Genomic DNA, 22,077 nt, shown 5'->3' on the forward strand with positions numbered 1-22,077 from the left:
CGGAGGCTTTTTGGAGCCGACCTCTAGTGGCACTCGCTGGTATTGCAGCTGAAGACACTTCTGGATCAGAACCATTTTACAGACCTGAAGCTACAAACTCTTTTATAGTCTGTTGGTCTCGGCTCAGTGTTTTTCGGTATGAATCACCGTCTCTGGATCCCCTGCTGGAGTTTTGTTTTCAGTCGAGCCCCCCTTCCCCTCCCCCCCCCCCCCGGTTTGCCCTTGTTCCAATAAAAACGTCTGTAACCCCTCCTATTAGCGCAGTGGTGCTCCTTCCAATCTGCCTCTCCGTCCTCCTAATTTATCATTTCATTTCCCCAGATATCTCCTCATTACCTTTTCTTTTTTTTTCTCCGATTGTTTTTATGGCTTTTTCCTCGCCGCTCTTTTTTCTGTCTCCGGCTCGCGTGTCGAACGAAGTGACGGCGGGTCTGGAGACGGATGACGGATCCAGTTCTCGGTGGTTTGGACTGACGGCTTCGCCCTTGATGGAGGTTGAAAATCTCATCTTCACTCTGGTGTCACTTCGTGGTCTGAAAGATTTTAATCCTCAGAGTGAAAAAGGAGAGAAAAACTATTATTATTATTATTATTATTATTATTATTATTATTATTAGCCCCCCCATCCCTCCCCTCCCCCCCTCCTTCTCCTCACAAATACTGTACAAGTAATTACAAGGATGCAGGGAGGCGAGCTGAGCCCCAACAAAATGGGACGCAGCCAAGCGGTATATGACCCCCCCCCCTCCCACACACACACATCCCTCCTTCTCTCCCCCCCCGCCCCCCTCAAGGCCGATCCAGTGATGCAGCAAAACATGACACGGCTCCGCTTCTTCTTTCCCTTTCTTCTTCTTCCTCTTCTGATTTCCCGTCTCCTCCCACACTCGACCTTTTTCTTTTTTCTTTCGTATCTTTTGGCTCGTCTCCCTCCACCTCTTCCTATACGCGCCCTCCTTCTCGCCCTCCTTCTGGCCCTCCTACACTTTATTTGTCCTCCTCTTGTTTCATCTCTTTTATTTTTTATTTTAGATTGCAGTCTATGTGAACGAGAGGTGGTGTAATCCCGACCACGTGTGTGAAGGAACGTTTCTGTAGCCCGGACATTGAACTTCTAGCCGTGGGGATGCGCCCTTATTATTTACCGAGGGAGTTCACGTCCGCCATTGTTATCGCTGTTTACATTCCTCCATCAGCTGACGTAGAGGCAGCAGTGGACACCATCCACTCCACTGTGTCTAAACTGCAGACTCAGCATCCCGGTACATTTTTGTTAGTTACTGGAGACTTTAACCAGTCTGGATAAAGTCCTGCCAACTGTTCACCAGTATGTGAACTGCCCCACAAGGAACAATAAAACTCTGGACCTACTGTATGCTAATGCCATGGATGCATACAGTACTACTGCCCCCCCCCCCTTGGTAGATCAGACCACAACCTGGTCCTGCTGACTCCCAGGTATGTCCCCCTGGTGCAGAGGCAGCCTGTGTCCACCAGGACTGTGAGGAGGTGGACACAGGAGGCTGAAGACGCCCTGCAGGACTGCTTTGAGTCCACGGACTGGGACGTGCTGTGTGGACCACCGTCTCCTGGATCACTGACTACCTGACAGGCAGACCACAGTTTGTCCGTCTGGGCAGTGTGCTGTCTGATACGGTGGTCAGTGGTACTGGAGCTCCTCAGGGAACTGTTCTGTCTCCTTCCTGTTCACCTTCTACACCACTGACTTCCAGAACAACTCAGAGTCAAGACATCTGCAGAAGTTCTCTGATGACTCTGCAGTGGACGGTGTATAAGGGATGGACGGGAGGAGGAGTCAGTGGTCGGGTGTATAAAGGTGATACAGGAGATCATTCCTGATACAGGAGATCATTCCAGATACAGGAGATCATTCCAGATACAGGAGATCATTCCTGATAGAGGAGATCATTCCTGATACATGAGATCATTCCTGATACAGGAGATCATTCCAGATACAGGAGATCATTCCAGATACAGGAGATCATTCCAGATACAGGAGATCATTCCAGATACAGGAGGTCATTCCAGATACAGGAGATCATTCCAGATACAGGAGATCATCCCAGATACAGGAGATCATTCCTGATACAGGAGATCATTCCAGATACAGGAGATCATTCCAGATACAGGAGATCATTCCTGATAGAGGAGATCATTCCTGATACATGAGATCATTCCTGATACAGGAGATCATTCCAGATACAGGAGATCATTCCAGATACAGGAGATCATTCCTGATAGAGGAGATCATTCCAGATACAGGAGATCATTCCTGATACATGAGATCATTCCTGATACAGGAGATCATTCCTGATACAGGAGATCATTCCTGATACATGAGATCATTCCTGATACAGGAGATCATTCCAGATACAGGAGATCATTCCAGATACAGGAGATCATTCCAGATACAGGAGATCATTCCTGATACAGGAGATCATTCCTGATACAGGAGATCATTCCAGATACAGGAGATCATTCCTGATACAGGAGATCATTCCTGATACAGGAGATCATTCCTGATACAGGAGATCATTCCTGTTCACTGCAATAAGACTGTACAAGAACTCACCTCTGGCAAAATCCATCACAGTACAATAACACTGTTGTCTGTGTTTCTTGTTTGTTTAAATATAAAAATATATATATATATACTGTACTATATATACTGTATATACTGTGCATTTTTTAATATTTAATATTTTTCACTGTTATTTTATTTCTTTCCTGTATCTATAAATGCTGCTGTGTTGAAAACGTTTCCCCTTGGGGATTAATAAAGTAACTACCTACCTACTTCACCCCTGGTGAGCAGCTGGGACCTCTGGTGAAGTATTTTTTAAAGCAAAACCTTCCATGTAAAGAAGAAAGAGGAAATCTGGATGGAGATTGAAGTGTTTGCTCTGATCTGGCCAGTTAATGATTGTAATCAGTTTCTTTTAGTCCTTTAAGTTCCTTTTTAATTTCCTATTAAGGCTTGTAAATGGACCTCGGCCTGTTCAGGAGTTACGCTTTGTAACTACGGTTCTATGAATCGAGCTACTGACCTCTACTCTGGGCGGAGCTGGACTTTTTTTTTTTTTTTTTTTGGTCTAAAATACAAAGTTAATGATAAACAATGATTTATACACGGCTATAGATTTACGTATAAACACCACTATCAGCTGACTGTGCAAGATTGTGCTTCGTGGTCACGAAGTCGTGAGCGCCGTACGCTTTGTGCTCCAAAACAAATATGTCAAATCCAACGAAAAACGGACTTCAATGGTAAATTACGTCTCCGACTCGTCTCAAAGAAAAAACACGCCCCGCTTTTTTTTAATTTTTATTCGGGATTAACAACAAATTCTAAATATGCAGAATTTACAGAGTTTAACAACTTTTAAGAAGAAGCAAACAGTCCCTGAATTGTTTTCACACTCGTACGGTTCAGACCGGAGGAGCCGTCCCACCGGGCCGGTGGATCCAGGTCGGGTCGGGTCACCTCGTACTGCAGCAGGTCGTCGGAGTACTCAGACGTGAGCCGGGATCGACTGCAGCTCGGATCGCTCCGTAACGGAAGTTCTGGATCTAAAAAAAATGTCCGACCCTCCAAAACAAGTAAACAGCCTTTTAATTTTTTTCTCTCAGGTAGTTTTTTTTCTTTCTTCCGTCATTGGATTTCATCGACTTTGTATTTCTCACGAGGAACACCTCATTAGCTGGAGAGCGTGCCGTAAGCAGCCATGTAAATGCATGAGTTCTGGTAATAACGTAGGATTAGTTCGATCTCATTGCTCGGCGCGACGATTGAAAAAGCCGCGACGGGAACGCGACTCCCGACGCGTCCGAGGAGCCGGAGGAGGCAGCGACAGCATGAAATACGTCCAACATTACGGGACACTCGGGACAGATAACAGCTTGCCCAATACTAATTAAGTGCTGACATTTTTTTTTATTTTCTGGCACGTGTCTTTTTTCTTCTCCCAACTGATTGGAGCACCTTTTCAAAGCTTCAACTCTTTCCTGATAGAAAACCAACCAAAGAAAAAAAACAACTCATTTTTATTCAAACTTTTTCAGTCAAATTGGAAAAAGCTTTTTTCTTCTCTTCATCTGCGCTCAACTCTTCTTCTTCTTCTTCTTCTTTTCTCCCTCTTTATATTTCATCTGTTTTCTCGTCCTCTCCTTCTTTCTTTCCCGTCTGCCAGGCCGTGGCCTAGTTTAAAAAACGTCTTCTTCTTTGTGCTCTGTTCTCTTTTCATTAGCTCGGAAGTTGTTGGGGTTTTTTTTAATTTTTTTTTTAAGACTCTTCTTCATCTCCTGTTCACATCCCTTCTTCCATCCTTTCATTTTACCTGCTTCCTCCCTTTCCGTCCTGCTTTTATTTTACTCCGTCTTCTCATATTTATTCATACCTGTCCCTCCTCTCCCTCCTCTTCCTCCTCCCGTCTGCTGCCTACCTCGTGCTCTCTCTCTCTCTCGGCTCCATTGTGTGGATGATAGCTGTCAGGAGATCTCATCACAGAGTCTCTCTTATTACATGATTACAGGGTAATTATCCTGTGAAGTTGTCTTTGCCCGAATCTATGAAAGACACTTAATGTGTTTTTAATGGAGTTTGGAGACTTTGTTTTTTGTGGGGGGAGGGGGGGGTGTAGTTTGCTGCTGTGGACTCTTCACTTCATTGCGTTTACGTGTCCTGATTCCTCGTCACCCCCCCCCCTTTTTTTTGTGTGTGTTTTTGAACTTTGTCAGCGAACGCTGTCGTCCGTCTGCCAGCGACTGATGCGACGCAACCCGACGAAGCTCCCTGTGAAGTTTAAAGACGAGGCGCCGACGCTGGAAGCTGGCTCGGACTTTAGAGGAGTGGGGAGGGAGGGGGAGACGGGGGGGGCACAAAAATGTCACGTTGCTTATCAGGACGGAAACCTCCCGTCTTTGATGTGGAGCTGTGAAATAACCCGGTGCGGTCGCGTGTTTTGATTCCCAGACGTGGGAAAAGTGCATTTCCCAATTTGTGTCCTTTAAAAACAGATTAAAGTAAATTTCAGTGAATACAAAACCTTTTAATAGTTTAAACTGATCGTAATTACAGAATCTGAGACTTAGTGTTTGTGGAAATAAGTTCAGCTTCAACACACTTTTGCCGTATTTGTTTGTGGGGTTTTATTTTGGTTGATTTTTATGCTCATTTTATTTCCATTGATTGATTTTTAGATGCCCCGCCTCCAAGTGTTGTAACGGTGGAAAAAAAGTTTGTCTGCTTTTCACCCGTGGAATACTTTTATCAGTCTTATTGTAATTATGTGTTTCTTATCATGTTTATTACAATAATATGTTTGCATTGGAGCTACAAGACTGTGAGCTGTGAAGATGTAAGCGATCTTGAGTCATTGAAGATCAATGTGGGTAACCATGGCGACAGGATAGAGGGGACAACGGGGGAAAACCCCGAAGGCGCGTGTTACGCAACAGCACATGCTGTTATTGATATTAACGAGATTACGTCCACCTGTTGTTTGATAAGTCGAGCCTCGCGCTTTTTTTTCTTCTTTTTTTTTTCGCTCTCGTTAGTTGAACTGAAGTTCAAACTGTCGCAAACTAAAAACACATAAAGTCGATCGTGATGATTTTCAGAGCGAATGAATCGACAGGTTTTATTTACCGGTGTTACCAGCTGCTGCCTGAAATTGATTCAAATAATGAAAGAAGAGAGAAATATTCCCCGTAGTAACATATCTATTAACATTATACTGTAAGAGTTGTCTGGAGCCATTAATGGACAACTTATTGACTAAGTGTTTGGCCCCCTGCTGTGAAGGTCGAACGTTAACACGGCGCGGCTTCACCTTTCTTAAAAATCACCCACTTTGGAAAGAAATTACCGATTTGCATAGATGTGATTAAAACTCACCCCACTTAAAAACTCATCCCTCTTTTTTTTTTCTTCTTCTTCTTTTCAACTTCAAGGACTTTTGTTAGTTTATTTCATCGTAAATGTTTAATGTTGTAAAGAAATACTTCAGATTATAGATTCAGTTTTCTTTTATTTCATCGCTTCAACATCCAAAATTACTGCCTTTTGAAAATGCCTCCGAGCCAAAGCACATCATGATACAACACAGTGCATATATTTGCAGTTCATTCGACTCCCTCCACTTGTTTTTTTATTTTGTTTTTGTATCCCTGGTAATGTGCTGAATTCACATCGCTCTGATAAACACGGTGTTTCAACCACAAGCGTTTTTTTGCCCGTTTACAAAAGTGCCGATTATCAGGGTTTTTTTCCCCCTTGTGTTGTTACCCATCATGCATTTTTTTTTCTTCCTCTTCTTTGTCTTATTTTGCAGCACATCACACACAAACAATCGCAACATGACTTCTCTCCACGTCATTTTTTTTTCTCCCATTAACGTGTCACTTCCTGTCTCTTCTGCAGCCTGAGCGCCGCCGCCGCTGTCTGTGATGCCCTCCCATGACGCCGAGGTCGGTAGCTGACACTTCCAGTGAGCGGGAGAAGCCACCGCACCACCGGTCCTGGGCCGGCGCCGTCAGCCGGTTCTCGCCCTCCCTCTCGCACGCTGGAGACTCCGCCTCCGCCCATCTGCCAGTATCCACAACCATCAGCACCCCACCCACCCCAGTGAGGTCCCGCTGAAGAGGCCGACACACTGACGTCCTCGGCCAGCACCAGCAGCACCAGCAGCACCAGCAGCAGCAGCCAAAAACAAAAAACGCAACGCAATCAGCAACACCAGCAGCGCCATCATCACCGCACCCTCCACCGTCACCACCACCACCACCAGCAGCAGCAGCAGCAGCAGCCATCATGTCCAGTCGTAGAAAGTCCTCCACCCCCTGCATGGTCCGGGTCCACAGCGACCTGCCCGACGAGCAAGACGACCCAGAGGAGGTGATGGACATGGAAATACTGGTGGGCGACGCCATGACAGTGAAGGAACCGTCAGAACCATCTGAATCCGTGGAGAAGAGTGAAGAACCCCAGCAGGAGAACCGAGAGGCTCCGGACCAGCAGGAGGGAAACCAGAACTCCGAGCCATCGGAACAAGAGTCTGGCAAAGAAGACCGACCTGCTGCCTTCGAAGACGTGGAAGCCGGAGGCGAGAAGGACAAGGACGAATCGGACTCGGCGCCTCCGAAAAAGCAGCCGAGAGGGTACGAGTGCAAGTACTGCCCGTTTTCGACGCAGAACCTGAATGACTTCAAGGAGCACGTGGACTCGAGCCACCCGAACGTCATTCTCAATCCGCTGTACCTCTGCGCCGTCTGCAACTTCAACACCAAGAAGTTCGACTCGCTCACGGAGCACAACGAGAGCCGACACCCGGGCGAGACCAACTTCAAGTTCAAAAGGATAAAAACAAACAATCAGACCGTCTTGGAGCAGACAATCGAAGGCGTGGACAATTCAGCGCAATGCGACGCGACAAACGAGCCGCATGAGAGCGGCGGCGTGTTTCCGCCGTGCGTATCGACCACGGTGAAAACACCGGGCAACATGCAGTCGCTCTACGGAAGCAGCGACCCAAAGGTCCAGCTGGACGGCTTCATCCAGAAGGACCAGATCACGGCGGTGAACATCAACGGAACCGTCATCATCCCCGAACCCACCATCCTCCAAGGGCTGTCCCATGTCTCCCCGATGCTCCAGCGCCCACCCAACTTTAACTGTGTACCAAAAATAGCCGTTCCCTTGAACACCACCAAATATAACCCGTCCCTAGACGGCAACCTGACCCTGATCACGTCCTTCAATAAGTTCCCCTACCCGACGCACGCCGAGCTGTCGTGGCTCACGGCCGCCTCCAAGCACCCGGAGGAGCAGATCAAGGTCTGGTTCACCACCCAGCGGCTGAAGCAAGGCATCACCTGGTCCCCGGAGGAGGTGGAGGAAGCCAGGAAGAAAATGTTCAATGGCTCCATCCCTCCTGCCCACCACACCTTCACCGTCCTGCCTCGAAGCCCCGTCTCGCAGCCGTCTGCCAAAGTCTCCCAGCAGCCCGTCGTCCACACGATGGTCTCGCATCCGGGTCACGTCCGGACGACCAATGGGTTCGGTGTTGCCGCCACCACAAACTGTCCCGCTGGAGTCGCCGTTGGCTCCGCCCACACCCTTAAACGATCCCTGCCAACGCACCTGACGACGCTGTTTGGCCCAGAGTCCAAGCGACCAATCATGGCGGTAGCCCCGCACTCCGGTGACCCCAAAGACAAGGTCCTAATGGCTCCTCCTCCGCCGCCTCCACCCCAGAAAGACCGCCTCCCAAAGGCTCCACCTCCTGTTCCCATGGAGATGAAGAGACCTGTAGCAGTCCCCCTGGTCACCTCAGAGATGAAGAGGCCGTCCGCTGCTGTGCCTTTAATGCCGCCGCCGTCGTCATTGTCGTTGTCACCGTCGTCATCCAAAGGGAAGATTCTCTCGGCGTTAGGAAACCCCAAAACGAAGCCAGTGGTGTCTCTTCACTCCATCGTCTTTCCAGAGTCCTTAACGAGGCGTACGATAGTTCCCCCGCCTATCTTTGCCCCTCCATTTAAAAAATCTTTACTCTTTCCTCGTGCTGCGCCCGTCACTTCCAAAGAAAAGCTCCCCAACACCCGCACTTTGCCAGCCGCTGATTTGAATCTGCCGAACTCCCCTCCGCTCATTAACTCGCAGATAAGGAGGCCGACCATCATCCAGTCCCTTCGTCCTCCGGCAAAAGCCCCGTCCCAGATCCCAGGGTTCCCCTTGGATGGGAAGAAACTAAAAGAGCAGCAAGGAGTGGAGCTGAAGGCCAGCTACCCCAGAGGAGACAAGGTAGTTAGTCCTCTGGCGGAGGCCAACGGGACATCTCGCATGGACAGCAAATGGTCCCACAATGCACACGTCAATGGATTCATACATTTGGACAGTGGGGAGACAGCGGTTGCGCCAAAACCCGATTTTCAGAAGGCCTCGGTGCTGACCCAGTTCCCCTTGCTGGAGAGGATGAAAGGAAAAACGGCGAAACAGCTGAAAATCCTGGAGGAGAACTTCTTGCGCAACAGCTTCCCCACGCACGGCGATGTGGACAATCTGTCGGCCAACACCCGCCTGTCCCATCAGGAAATCGACAGCTGGTTTGTGGAGCGCCGTGCACTTCGCGACAACCTGGAACAAGCGCTTCTCAACTCCATGGGCACGAAGAGGATGGGACCCGGCGGCATCGCCGGCCTCGCTGAAAAACAACTACATCAGCAGCAACACCAAACTCTCCAGCTGAACGGGATTCACAAACCGAGTGCCGGCGTCGGGCACCTTAAAAGCCCTCCTCCACCTTCCAACGCGCTGTCCATCGTCGCTCCCGGTGCCATTTCACCCTCCGTCCCCAACCCCAACACCTGCTCAGTGCCTCCAGACAGCCGATCGCTGGCGCTCCTCAAGGACGATTTTGCTCAAACGCGGTGGCCTTCCCCTGAGGAGTTCAGCCAGCTGGAGGGTCGGACGGGTCTGGCTCGCGCCGAACTCGCCCGCTGGTTCACCGACGCCCGGCTGCAGGGCGGCGGCATGGAGCTGACGGAACTTTTTCACAACAACGGCGTGAACGGAGGTCAGCGGCCGCCCGCGTGCTCTCTGGAAAACAGTCCGTCCGGCATCATCCGGCGCTGTCAGGAAGCGGCCGTAACAAACAACAACAACGGCAGCAAGGTGCTGGAGGTGGAGTTGGGCTGGCTGATGGAGCAGCGCGCCAACAGCCTCAACAATCAACAGCACAACGAGCTCCAGGACCGGTTTGCTGGCAGGTACGTTATTCTTGTTATTTATTTTTTTTAAGCTTTACATATATTCTGTTTTTAAAAGGTCCTTTCTGTTGGATTTTCTTGATATTTTAACTTTTAGTGGGAAACATTCGTCTCCCATCGTTACTCACGCTACCTGTTCAGCAGACGTTAATTACCCAATATATAAAGTAGTTTATTGATCTTCCGTACACATTAATCAATCCATAATTTACATCTGAAATACACTTTTTTTTAATTAGACTATTGTTTTGCATTTGGTACCAATACCTGGACTTGGATACCGGTTCCTTTTTCTTCGACACCAATTTGATAAATTCCTTCATAAGAAAAAGACAAATATGTAAAAAATCTTTAGTTTTCATGCAGTTTAGTGGGGGAGAGTGTAACCTGCAGCTTTTTCTGTATCTACAATCAACAAATATACCATAAACGCCTCATATGCAGGCTGTTGGTAGATGCTACAATTTATCGATGTCCCCTAAAGGCCCCATATGGAAGCAATTGCTAGACGCCACAATTTTACCAATGTTTCCTAAACACATCAAATGCTATTAGCAGACGCTAGCTAGCCCGCTGTGTATAGCGAAGCCTCCACTCGTAAGCGTGAAATAAGACGTTCTAATGTACGACTTATAGTAGTTTAGTGTTTGGAGTGTTTCTTGGGCTACTTTTTAATTGTAAATGAGATAATGAAAATAATTATAATTTATCATGAAAATTCAAATTTATTTTTTTTTTTTTTTTTTATTGTATCGTCCAAATCACAAAAATTGCACCATCTCACAGCCCCTCACACCTTCGTTGCTCTCCTGCTGTATATCTCCTGGATATGTTGTGTGTTCAGTATTTCCTGAAGTGCCCCCTCTGGTATTTTCCTGCATAATTTTCTTCCCACTGACACCTTTTCGTTGGTGACCCACGCATCCACAATCAATTTCTGCTCCCCCCCCCACGGGTTTGAGCTCGTTGTTTTTCAGGGACATTAACCTACAAATCTACAGGACTTTATTCACTCCGCCTTCCCCTTCGAGGAGCTTGGGACGTGTTTGGCCAAATAACACAGCCATTACGCCGGAAACCAATAATCTCCACAATAATTTGGGCGAGTGCTTTATTCTTCCCGCGAGTCGCCTCCGAGGGGTTCGGGCTCAGTCTTTGAGAAACACGGCGCTCTGAAACCTGCACTGACAGCACATTGAGATCCTTCTGGCTGCTGTTGATTTTATAAACTCCAACAAAAGAACAGCGTGTGATGTGCGACGTGCATCAAAGCACTGCCAAAGAACAACCGTCAGCCGGGTTCAGACTGGAGTTCAGGGTTAATGATCTCTTTTTATTTCCCAACGTAAAATCAGATTTAAAGGACTCGTTTGTCCCAGTTTTCATCTCAGTGACAGAAGAATGAAATTATTTTCATGATTAGTTTCTCCTTATTATAATTAAATAATGTTCCACTTATGACCCACTCGTCTTACATATGATTGTGAGCAATCACCTCAGTGGCTTAGACGTCCAAAAATGTATTAGAAGTTCTCTTTGATTCTGAACAACAAATACATGTAAAAAAAAAATCTGATTTCAGAAATGATCCAGCAGCCGGATCGTTTTTAGTCCGGTCTCATTACACCGTAACCTCTTTTAGGCCTTAACGTGATCTCGGGAGAAAATCTGTGACCATTGACAGACTGACAAGATAATAATATTAATAATCAGTGCCTATGAAAATTATTCAGAATTTAAATTCTTCAAATGCAGTTTAATATTTGTCTTTCTTCAACTATTTCTTATAACAGTAAAAATGAAAAAAAAATTCTGAAGATGAAATAAAACTAAAAAGACAGAAAATCTGAATATTTTACATGTTTGGCCTTTAGTCAAATCAGACATAAATTAAATAGAATTATTGTGAAATGAAGTGAGTAAAAAATAAAGACTTTTCTTTAACAAACACGTTTTAAAAAACTAAATTATCATAGAAGCATGTAAGGTTCTGAGAAGTGATGGAAAACTACATGTTCTCAGCACATAACTACAGTTTTTGTGTAGTTTATTGTTTTATATCATTTTTATATACAAGTATTTTAACACAATGTATTTTGGAGTAGAAAGTTAATTTGCAAATGAATTGAGCTGAATTTTTTCGTGTACATTTGATGCAGCAAAACACGAAGAATAATAACTGCAGCAGGTAGAAGGAGATCAATAACCTGTGAAATTAAGCATCATAAATAAAAACACCTGGTATTATTAATCAAACAACCAAATTGTTTAATTTATTAGCATTTATTGTCACAACCAGCTCCAACATTAAAATGCTGTTTGTACCTGAATGCTTAATTTCAGGCAGAAACAACATTCAATATTTTCTGTGAGCTATAAAAGTGATTCTCAAAGACCCCCGTTTACATTTTTCAACGAGTTTCCACGCCGAACGTTTTTGGCGGCTGTCGTCGTGTTTGCGTGTTTCTGCTGTTTGTAACGTAGCATGTAATCTGTCGAGGCCACGCACGTTTCACCGTAGCCTGGTAGTAACGTGTTCTTCTTTTTCTCCTCCTTTCGATGGTTAATAACAGCCGGCAAACAGCTTTCAGGCGCATTACCGCCACCTTCTGGTGATAGTAACGCAGTACTACCGGGAGACGATAAAAACAAGAGAAAAGAGTTTTAAGGCCAAGTTTTCATTTTTTAATGATCTCTAACATGAAATCATCGTATTTCTAGAACGGCCGATGTTTTGTCACGATTGAACTTTATTGCCATCTGGTGGATTTTAAGATGTAATGGCGTTTAGTTGGCCAGAAACCCCAATGTCAACCAAAGGGAAATATAAATCGTGGATACGCCGTGATTCGGATCTTCTCCGAAATGTAAAGGCTTCTTACTTGGCCTCACGCTACACCCTTCCACCAAATTTTGTGAAAATCGGGTCGTAGTTTTTGCGAAATCCTGCTGATATACAAACAAACAAACTGCACCCAAAACATAAAAAACACTGACGAAGGTCGTAACTCCGACGGGGTTCATTCTCTAGTAATATTTTGAATGCAGGACTTGTACTTGTAACGAAGTAGTTTGACTTCAGTAAAGCCTGTAATACTTCGCCCAGCAGTGGTTACGTTTATGTTATCGTCTTTGAGGTTTAACGAACACGTTTAACGAATTAGCTTCTTTAAAACAGACTGAGGCAGCAGAGCGCGGCGGAGCTGAAGAACGGCGGACACAACGGGGGAGTGATGGGAGCGGCGAGGGAGGTGTTCGGGAGCTGGCTGGAGGACGGACACTCGAGGAGAGGACGCGAGCTGCTCCTGGACCGAGAGAGGAAGATGGCGGAGGACGCGTCCGGGAGGCTGACTGGATAAAACGGTGAGAGAGCGTGACGACGGTTCACGGGACAGGTAGAGACCCACGTTAAATAAAAATGTATTTTTGCACTTATTAACGGGTTTTTTAATTAAACTTGCAGCAGACTTACATCCACCGTTCCTACAAGTATTCGTTTTTTGTCTCAGCTGAATGATTAATCGCTCGTTCTATAAATGCCAGAAATGACAAATGACCTCTTTTCAAGCAATTAAGTGAAGCTTGAATTTACGTTTTTTTTTCTGTGGGACGTCTCTGGTTTTTAGAAATTCTTCTGTCGTGAGAGAATCAGGATTTTAAAAAGTGCTGCGTCCCGGCACGCTGCTGCCACCTGTAGGTCAGCGCAGTCAATCTGGTTGGTTTTGTTTTGTCTTTTGGGGACATTTTTTTGGAGCCAGAAGTGACTATATTTTACTGCACCACAGGCCTGTCAATCAAACAGCCCCCCCCCCCCCAAACATATCTGTGTTTGCGTCCTAATATCTAATGAATTATGGAATTATTTCCAGGAGGAAACACTGATCAGAAGGAAGGAATTTATCTGATGACATCATGATGACTTGTGGAAAACATTTACCGACTTTGTATTTCAGGAGAGAACTTGAGGCCCCTGGTGGCCCTCAGTGGTATTGCACCTAAAGGCACTTCCGCATTGGCTTAATTTTTTTCAGACGCAAAGACTACGTCCATTTTTAATCTAAATGTAGTTACAAAACAAAACAGGAAACAACATAAACATGAATACTGACCAAAAAAAATATATAAGTACATTTCTCGTAGAAAATATCTAATATCGCGTATCCGTCTAAATTCTCTTTAAACCTGCACTTGCGGATTTTATAGTTAGTTTGTTATTTTATAACCTGATATTATAATCTGGCTGCTCTCCGATATCTGCTGACTGTCCTGTATAATGAAATCTGTGGCTGCAGGTTTTACCGTCCACAAAGAGTGAACTGATTTCACTCAGCGAGGCCCCCCCATTGGTCCCTAGCCGCCCACTCCCCCTCACCCCCTCTACTCCCCAGTCTGTTAATGTTGAAGCCAGCACCTCGATCCCAGGCAACAAACAAAACAACCCCACTCCAGCCAGTCTGTGTGTGTGTAGCTGTGTGGGTTTTGGCGTCAGCGGCTCAGCAACAAACACCAACTTTTAAGGGAAAAATTTAGGGAAATGAAAAAGACATTTATTTGGGAGGGCCCGAAATAGCAGCAGACCCCCCGGTGTGGCAAAGTTTGAGAGATAAAAGGCTCCGCCTGGGGCAAAGTGTGATGACAGAGACTGTCGCTTGTTCCCTCCCCTGTCTGTTCTGACAGAAGATTGAAAGTCTTAATGTCGCTACACGGCTTTCTGCTCGTCAAAATAGAATCGGTTCAAATGATTTTTCCTCGAGACAAAACAGCCGTAAACAAGGCGGAGACTCGACTTCTTACGACGTCACTTTTGAAGGATTGTCACCACTTTTGGATGCCTTCAAAAATCAGCACCTGACAGCTAAAAAAAAAAGAATCAATAATCAATATGCAGCATTCATGTAGATTCTGTTAATAAAACACAATCCTGTCAGTTTTTGGAAATGATTTCTGTTCCCTTTTTAATAAATTGAACATTTTCACTTTTAGTTTGAAAATATTTTATCCCCGCGGGGGTGAACAACTGAAGGTGAGGCGGCTGGTGAACGTCAAAAATACCAAATCACAACCAACAGTTCATTCTGTCACATAAAAAACAACGTTCAAAGTATATTTCACATAAAAATAGAGGTTGTTTTTTTTTAATTAAATCAGGCTTTAGTTGACCAACTGTGTCGAATTCTGCAAAGACAGAAAGAACACTGCCAGCAAATTCATTACGTTTCAAAGTGAAGGTTTTTTTTACCCCTCAAAACAGAAACTGAAACTCTAAACTCTGTTTTATTGTTTGGTATTTACAACATTAAATAAAATAGACCATAAGGTTTCTGACTTGAGTAACTGTATTTAACGTGCAGAAAAACAACAACACACATATATTGTGTTATTTTGCACCTCCATTACTTTCCAATCCTCTGCTCCAACCAGATATTGTATATAAAAGTGTTCATAGCTTCATAGCTGGTTGTGATTCATTTTGCGAGCAGGATGATGAATTAACCGGAGCCGCTATCTAAACTCTGGCAGTTTGCGTCCGCGGCCGGCGACTCGTCTGCTCCGCCAGACGCTCGGTTCAGGTGCCAGTTTGAGTCCTGCTCTCCAAAATCAGTTTGGCTGGCAGATTACCGAGCGCAGCAGGTGAACGCTGGAATCCACCAAAACACTGCCGCAGACAGAAGTCACACTCCAACCCCTCGTAAAAAAGAAATATATCAGTATGTGGTGCAAATGAAAACACGGAGATATATATATTTTTATATAAAAAAGCCTTCGACGGGCGGCGTCAGATTTACACACTCTTTTAGAAAACATTATTAATCTTCTTATTCGCTGGCTCTCTACGGGGTTTAAACTCAGCTTTCACAATCTATTTCACAGAAAATGGTGCCGCAATACACAATTCCTTCCCACGCTGTTTAGAAACATGAAATAAACCAAAACAAAGTACAAATAAGGCTAAAAAAAACAAATAGAATATAAAGCAGATTTATGTAAACCCTGAGATCTTAAATATCGATGTGACGATGTTAGATTTGGCAGCAAACAGCTACTGCGCTCGTAGGTATATCCTTCAAAATAAAAGCCCGGCCTCAATAGTGCTATAGCCTTCAAAATAAAAGTTTGACTTTTATGTTTATGTAAATCATGACCTTTCTCGACATCCGAGTTCACTTTGTTATTCAGTCCAACCTTCCTTTTTTTAAGTCGGTTTTCTGTTATTTTTGCTGTTTAGTTGAGACAGACGTTGTGGTTGTAGTTAGGAGGAACATTTTTGTCATTAATTAAAAGAAAGTGGGAACAACCAGTACCAACTGTGTTGAGCTCGTTCTGGATTTTACTGCATTTTTGCTGACATTTTTCCTTTTTTTCATCTTTTGAGAAATCCCCGTTGTTATTCGCGCCCTGAAGGCTCTGATTATTATTTGATAGATTTTTTTTAAATAGTAAAACAACTTGTAGACAGTAAATCCAGTAGACAGAACAACTTGGAAAAAATTGAGGTTGGTTTGTTTCCACTTGAGGAAGTGCAGTATTTAATCCTCTAATTTGAACTCTGGTTTGGTCTCCACCAATTCCTGACGGGTATATCAGGCTTTTGTTCCCCCCCCCAAAAAAAACAATGAGCTGAAAGACACTCTGAGCGACGTCTGCAACATAAAACCAAGTGATTTGATCCTTTTGTTGGGATGAAAATATTCATTTGGTGCAACTTTAAATAAGCAATTAGAAGCATCGTTATATTTTTAAGACAGACAACAACAACAAAAACACCTATAAATGTCACTTTCTGTAATGTATCTAAATGCGTGTGGCTGTCAAAATAAGGGCAGAAAAGATCAATTTAATTCATTTTAGTCAATAAAAACCTGAGATAAGAAAAAAAAAGGCAAAATAAAATGTCTAAAATATGAATACCCAAGAAACTCAGTGTTTTTGGTCAGAAATCTCATTCAGCTCTCATCTGAATTTCATAAGTCATTCATAAAAGAAAAAGTTCTTCAACCATTAAGTAGCATGTTCTCAAAATAAAATATACGTCCCTGATTATTAATCACGAGCTTGTTGTTCTGGGGAAGAAGGTAACATGGAAGATAAAAAGAGACAAATATGTGGTCAAAAAAATATGAACAAAAACAGCTCTAATTACCGAGTGTTCACACGTTTTGTTTTTTTAAATGAAGAGAAGTGAGACGGTAGACTGAATCAAGAGAATAAATCAGAAGCCGTGTTTGTGTGAAGACCAACAAAAAAAAAAAAAAAAATTGATGAAATTCGGTTAAATCAACAAAAATTAAGTTCAATTTAACCAGTTTTGTAATTTTGTTTTTAAGAGTCGTAACGATTGATGGAGTGAAAACATTCCTGCAGCGTGAAATTTATGTGGTTCGATGTCGCCAGCTTATGTGTGTGTGTGTGTGTGTGTGTGTGTGTGTGTGTGTGTGTGTGTGTGTGTGTGTGTGTGTGTGTGTGTGTGTGTGTGTGTGTGTGTGTGTGTGTGCACCATCCATTGTCCTGTCTCACTAATCACTGCAGCTCCGGGCTGCATTTAATCAGCAGAGCGCGGCGCAGCATCCCATAATAACTTATCAACAGTCGTAGCTTATAGATGAAGGCTTAATTGCCAAAATGCTGCAGTGCTTCTCACTTCGCTGTCATCGCTGGGACGTAAAAGAAAAAACACGTTCGTCTTGAACCGTCAGAGGAGATTTTTAAGGTTGTTTTTTTCCCCCCAGTTGTCTTTAATTTGAAGTCAGTTATCAACCCGACGCTCCAGATGTTAAATCCAGAATTTTCTTTTTCTTTTATTTATAAAGCAGGTTTAGGGCACCCAATACTGAAAAAAAGTGTCCAAAAACAAAAAAAAATCCTTTTCCTCCGGCTGTAGGTTTGTGATGTCACGAACTCCCGCTCACGCCCTACAGGATGCAGCTTCTGGGCCTTAAAGTGCAATACCGCTAGTGACCAGTGGAGGGGAGCATTTAGCTGGAGGTGGTGGAGGCCAAAAACAGCTAAAATAAAAGAGAAAAGAAACTCTGTAACTTCTCGATTGCGAACAAATTTGCCAACTTAAAACGTAGTAATTACATTTAAAATCAGCAAATGAAAAATGGGTTCATATCTTTTTTGGACTGTTGAAATTATTCAGAGACTAATAATATCCTGGTTGCTGTTGGTTACAAGATGCGTCAGCGAAGCCGGCGGAACCGGGAAACGAACCCTTGACCTTTTTATTGGCAGTTTGAAAATGGTCTTAAAGGTCTAATAATTGTCGTGTCCTGCTTAAAATAAACTCTTCTACAACCTTTAAGTAAGAAATCAAAATGATCTGCCAGAGAAAAGCAGGAGATTATCCGTCCTTTACGTAACGCCGTTTGAAGGGCGACGAAGCCGCCGTCGGTCGGCTCGTGTTTCCGATTCGTCCGTCTGAACAGAAATGGAGACTCTTTTCTCTTTTAAATTGAAAACAACTGTTGGTTTGAGATTCTTAAACATCCGTAGTGAGCTTAGAGGAGTTTTAGGGCGTTACCGGGCGTTACCGGGCGACCCAGCTCCTGGCGCAGCCCCACATTTGGTTCTCGGTTATTTTTATTCTCTTTTTGTGAAAGTCATTTGTTTTTTAATGAACTTCTTTCTCTGTTTCAGGAGGATTTTACCGCCGCTGCTGCTGGAAACATACAAGAGGAAAGAAAACGCACGAATGGAGCAACAAAAGAGTTGTTGTTTTTTTTTCAACTATCAGATACTGAATTATAATTTTTTTTCTTTTTTAATTTTAATTTTTTTACAGATTTTTTTTTTTTTTTTTTATCTCTTGATTGTCGCATCCCAGGTTACGCACAACGTCCCCCTCGTTACTCGAGCACGGCAGTGCTACGATACAAACGCAAGATTCAGATTTTAGGCCGATTTCCAAAAAAATGCAAAGTCAGCGTTCGAGGGATCCCGACGAGCCGACGCTTCCTCCGAAGGTGTCAAACTTTCCCTTAAAGACGTTTATGATCTGTAGTTCTGGTTTCTAATGTACACCGAAGTTTTCCTGCAGAAGAAAAAACCTACAAACAGACGTAAAAATACAATAAATGAAAGTAAAAGCTCTTTATGTGGTTTAGGACGAGTTCAGGACCTTTTTAAGACTGTTTTGTCAAATTTAATGAGCACCTATCACCAATATTACAGGAGGATTGGAGCAATTCAAGCTTATTCCACACATTCTTCTCTATTATTACCCACAATGCAACTGCTATTGTTCTTTTTTTTTGTGGCTAAAATTCAATTTCTCATGAACGTTAACAGAATCTTTTCTTCTCCGTCTTAAAGTTTTTGTAAAAGTCTATTCTTAATTTTTTTTTTCACTGTTTACAATTTTCACCCTCTACGTTTTGTGCATTGTTGCGTTGTGGGACGCCCGTGTCCTTGAACGCCACAGAAAGTTTGCATATTGGCATTTTATTATTTTTCCAACGGAAATACGTGAATTATTCAGTGTTTCATACGTGGCCTCGGTGGTTTCATTATTTGTCCGGTAACATTGTTCGTGGTGTGCAGAGAGTCTGACTTCAAGAACCCAAACCTTCCCTTTAATCGGTTTGTCGACATCATCGACCGTCCCTTTAAGAGGAGGCTGAAAGATCCCTGACGGGACCCTATAAAGAGCCGATCCGTGTGGTCCACTGGAACGATTTATTTTGAACACCTCCCCTCTAAAAGTAGATCAACAAGTCAAATCATTAAGAGCAACTTGTTGACGTGACCACAGCCAATCGCAGCCAAGCGGTGACGCTAGGTGAGGTCAGAGGTCAACCGCAGAGGGCAGTGAAACTCCTGCGCTACTTTTTTTTTTAAAAACATTCTGTAGAAAAAAAATATCCATATTTATCAAAAAAGTTTACTTGAATATCAAGATAGTAATTTTTTTGCTTCGAAATTTTAACATTTGAACTGACAGTTTTGTATTTATCTTAAATTATTTACTGTCTCAAAATAATGACTTTTTACTACTTTTTTTTACCTGAGTTGGTATATTTCAATTTTTTTTTTTAAATCGGACTTTTAAAACAATACATAAATTAACGTACCAGTTTTTATACATAAAGAAACAAAACTGGAAATGTTAGAAATTCGAAAAAACCCGATCCCAGATAAACGTCCCTGAAGCGTGAAAACGTCCTTTTCGAATCAGAGCTAATATTTTCGTAACAGTCGCGTTCGGACTGAAGCTGAAATCCTGAGTTACACCTTAAATGAGAAAGTTAGTTATTGAGAAATCAAATCGTCGTGCAACGTCATAAATCGTCCCCCTTTAAGAGGAAGTTTGACTGACGATCTCTAAACGTTCTCCTCGGAGCGAAGCTCGCCTCGATTTCGTGAACATCTTCACCATCTTCGTCTTTTTTTGTTATTTATTCTGAACTTCGGCGTTAAGGAGTAGCTGCACTTTACCAAAAGTCCCTGAAGTTTCCCTTTAAGTGTCCGTAGGGACGAAGGCGGATCGGCCCGGGACGCGAACTCGCGACGCGACCGAGGGCCGCGTTGTGCGTGACCTGCGTTGCCGTGGAGACGCGAGGAGGAGGAGGAAGAGGAAGGTGAACCGGAGCACTGAATGTGTGCCTGCAGCAGCAGTCTGACTGTACACCGACCGACAGGGTGGATTTAAAAAAACACAAAAACAAGAAAAAACAAAACAACAACGCCGAGTGCCAAAGCTGGAATCTGCTGCATTCTCACTACACTTTTGAAAAAAAAAAAAAAAAAAAAGGGTTCTTCTTCTTCTTCTTGTTGTAAATAGGATATATATGTTTGTTTGTTTGTTTGTTTTGTTTTCCTGTATTGCTACAGATTTGTAAAAATTTTGCGGGGAAAATTTTGTTACATTTTGTAAGATGGGAGCAATTCGTCCCCCCAGAAGCCTCCTTCTCTTCCTCCTCCCCTCCTCCTCCTCTCCCCTTCTCCTCTTCCATCCCCTCCTCCTCTCCCCTCCCCTCCCCCTCTCCCCCTCTCCTCCTCTCCTCCTCCTCTCCCCCTCTCCCCTCCTCTCCTCCTCCTCTCCCCTCTCCTCTCCTCTCCTCTCCTCTCCTCTCCTCTCCTCTCCTCTCCTCTCCTCTCCCTCCCCTCCTCCTCCTCTCCTCCTCCTCTCCTCTCCCCCTCTCCTCTCCTCTCGTCTCTCCTCCCCTCTCCTCTCCTCTCCTCTCCCCTCCTCTCCTCCCCTCCCCCTCCTCTCCTCCTCCTCTACTCTCTCCTCTCCTCCTCCTCTCCCCCTCTCCTCTCCTCTCCTCTCCTCTCTCCTCTCCTCTCCCCCTCTCCCTCCTCTCCTCTCGTCTCTCTCTCCCCTCTCCTCTCCTCTCCTCTCCTCCCCTCCCCCTCCTCTCCTCCTCCTCTACTCTCTCTCCTCCTCCTCTCCCCCTCTCCTCTCCTCTCCTCTCCTCTCTCCTCTCCTCTCCCCCTCTCCTCTCCTCTCCTCTCCTCCTCTCATCTCTCAGTTCCTCTCACAACGTTTCTTATCTTTTTTCTTATTTTATCGATGGACTTTTCAACATGGTGGTATACATGTGTCTTTACCCTCTCTCCCCTTCCTCCCCCTCCTCCCCCGTCTCTCTTTCTTTTTTTTTTTTTTTTTGTACTGAACCAGAGTGGAAACACTACAAAAAAAAAAAAGATTTGACGGACTAGTTGGCAACACTTCAGTCACTTCTTCATCTCACCGGCACTGGACTTCCGCCCGCCACTTCCCCCGCTGAGAGGAGAGGTGGGAGGAAGAGGAGGATGAGGAGGGAGGGAGGGGGTGGAGGAAGAGGGGGGACTTCGCTTCACATCAAATCAGATTTAAAAAAAACAAAAACATAAAAAAGCACCTTTGGACCTTTTTTTTTTTTTACTGTGCTGAAGTGAAGTCAAGTGCTATTATTATATTATTATATTATTATATTATTATTATAATTATTATTGTAGCCACTCTGTCTGGAACCCTTTTTTTTTAAAGAAAAGCAAATAAGGAAAAAAAAAAAAGAAACTTAAAGCCAATCTGCACTTCTTGTTCCGACGAACATGCTTGTATGACCAAGTGACTGTCGTTCATCTTTGTTTTAAAAAAAATAATAAAAGGAACAAAACAAACAATAACAACAACAAAGTGAAAAAACAACAACAACAAAAGCAGTTAAAGAAACTGTCAAAACGGTGGCAAACGCTGAAGGATTCAACGGTAACGATCACGCAACGCAAACTCAACAGGAACAAAAACAGTCCACAATCATACTTTCATCTTTCTTTCTTTCTTTCTTTTGTTTTTTTCCCTCTTCG

At 44.1% G+C, this 22,077-nt stretch overlaps 1 protein-coding gene across 1 annotated transcript in view; it reads left to right on the forward strand.

The window, feature by feature from the left end:
* LOC138627742 (zinc fingers and homeoboxes protein 2-like) overlaps positions 1–19,812 on the forward strand; it is a 94,376-nt gene extending 74,564 nt beyond the window's left edge. The window contains exons 4-6 of the mRNA XM_069710294.1: positions 6,443–9,786; positions 12,965–13,149; positions 18,424–19,812. Coding sequence (XP_069566395.1) covers positions 6,833–9,786; positions 12,965–13,145 — 3,135 coding nt within the window. The 5' untranslated portion in view covers positions 6,443–6,832 and the 3' untranslated portion in view covers positions 13,146–13,149; positions 18,424–19,812. The remainder of the gene's footprint in view (positions 1–6,442; positions 9,787–12,964; positions 13,150–18,423) is intronic.
* The last annotated feature ends 2,265 nt before the right edge of the window (positions 19,813–22,077 follow it).

Source organism: Brachyistius frenatus, unplaced genomic scaffold (genome assembly GCF_029030835.1).
Source record: "Brachyistius frenatus isolate BFR_SWC_R1_liver_20210118 unplaced genomic scaffold, ASM2903083v1 Contig_91, whole genome shotgun sequence".
In the NCBI taxonomy this organism is placed as follows: Eukaryota; Metazoa; Chordata; class Actinopteri; family Embiotocidae; genus Brachyistius; species Brachyistius frenatus.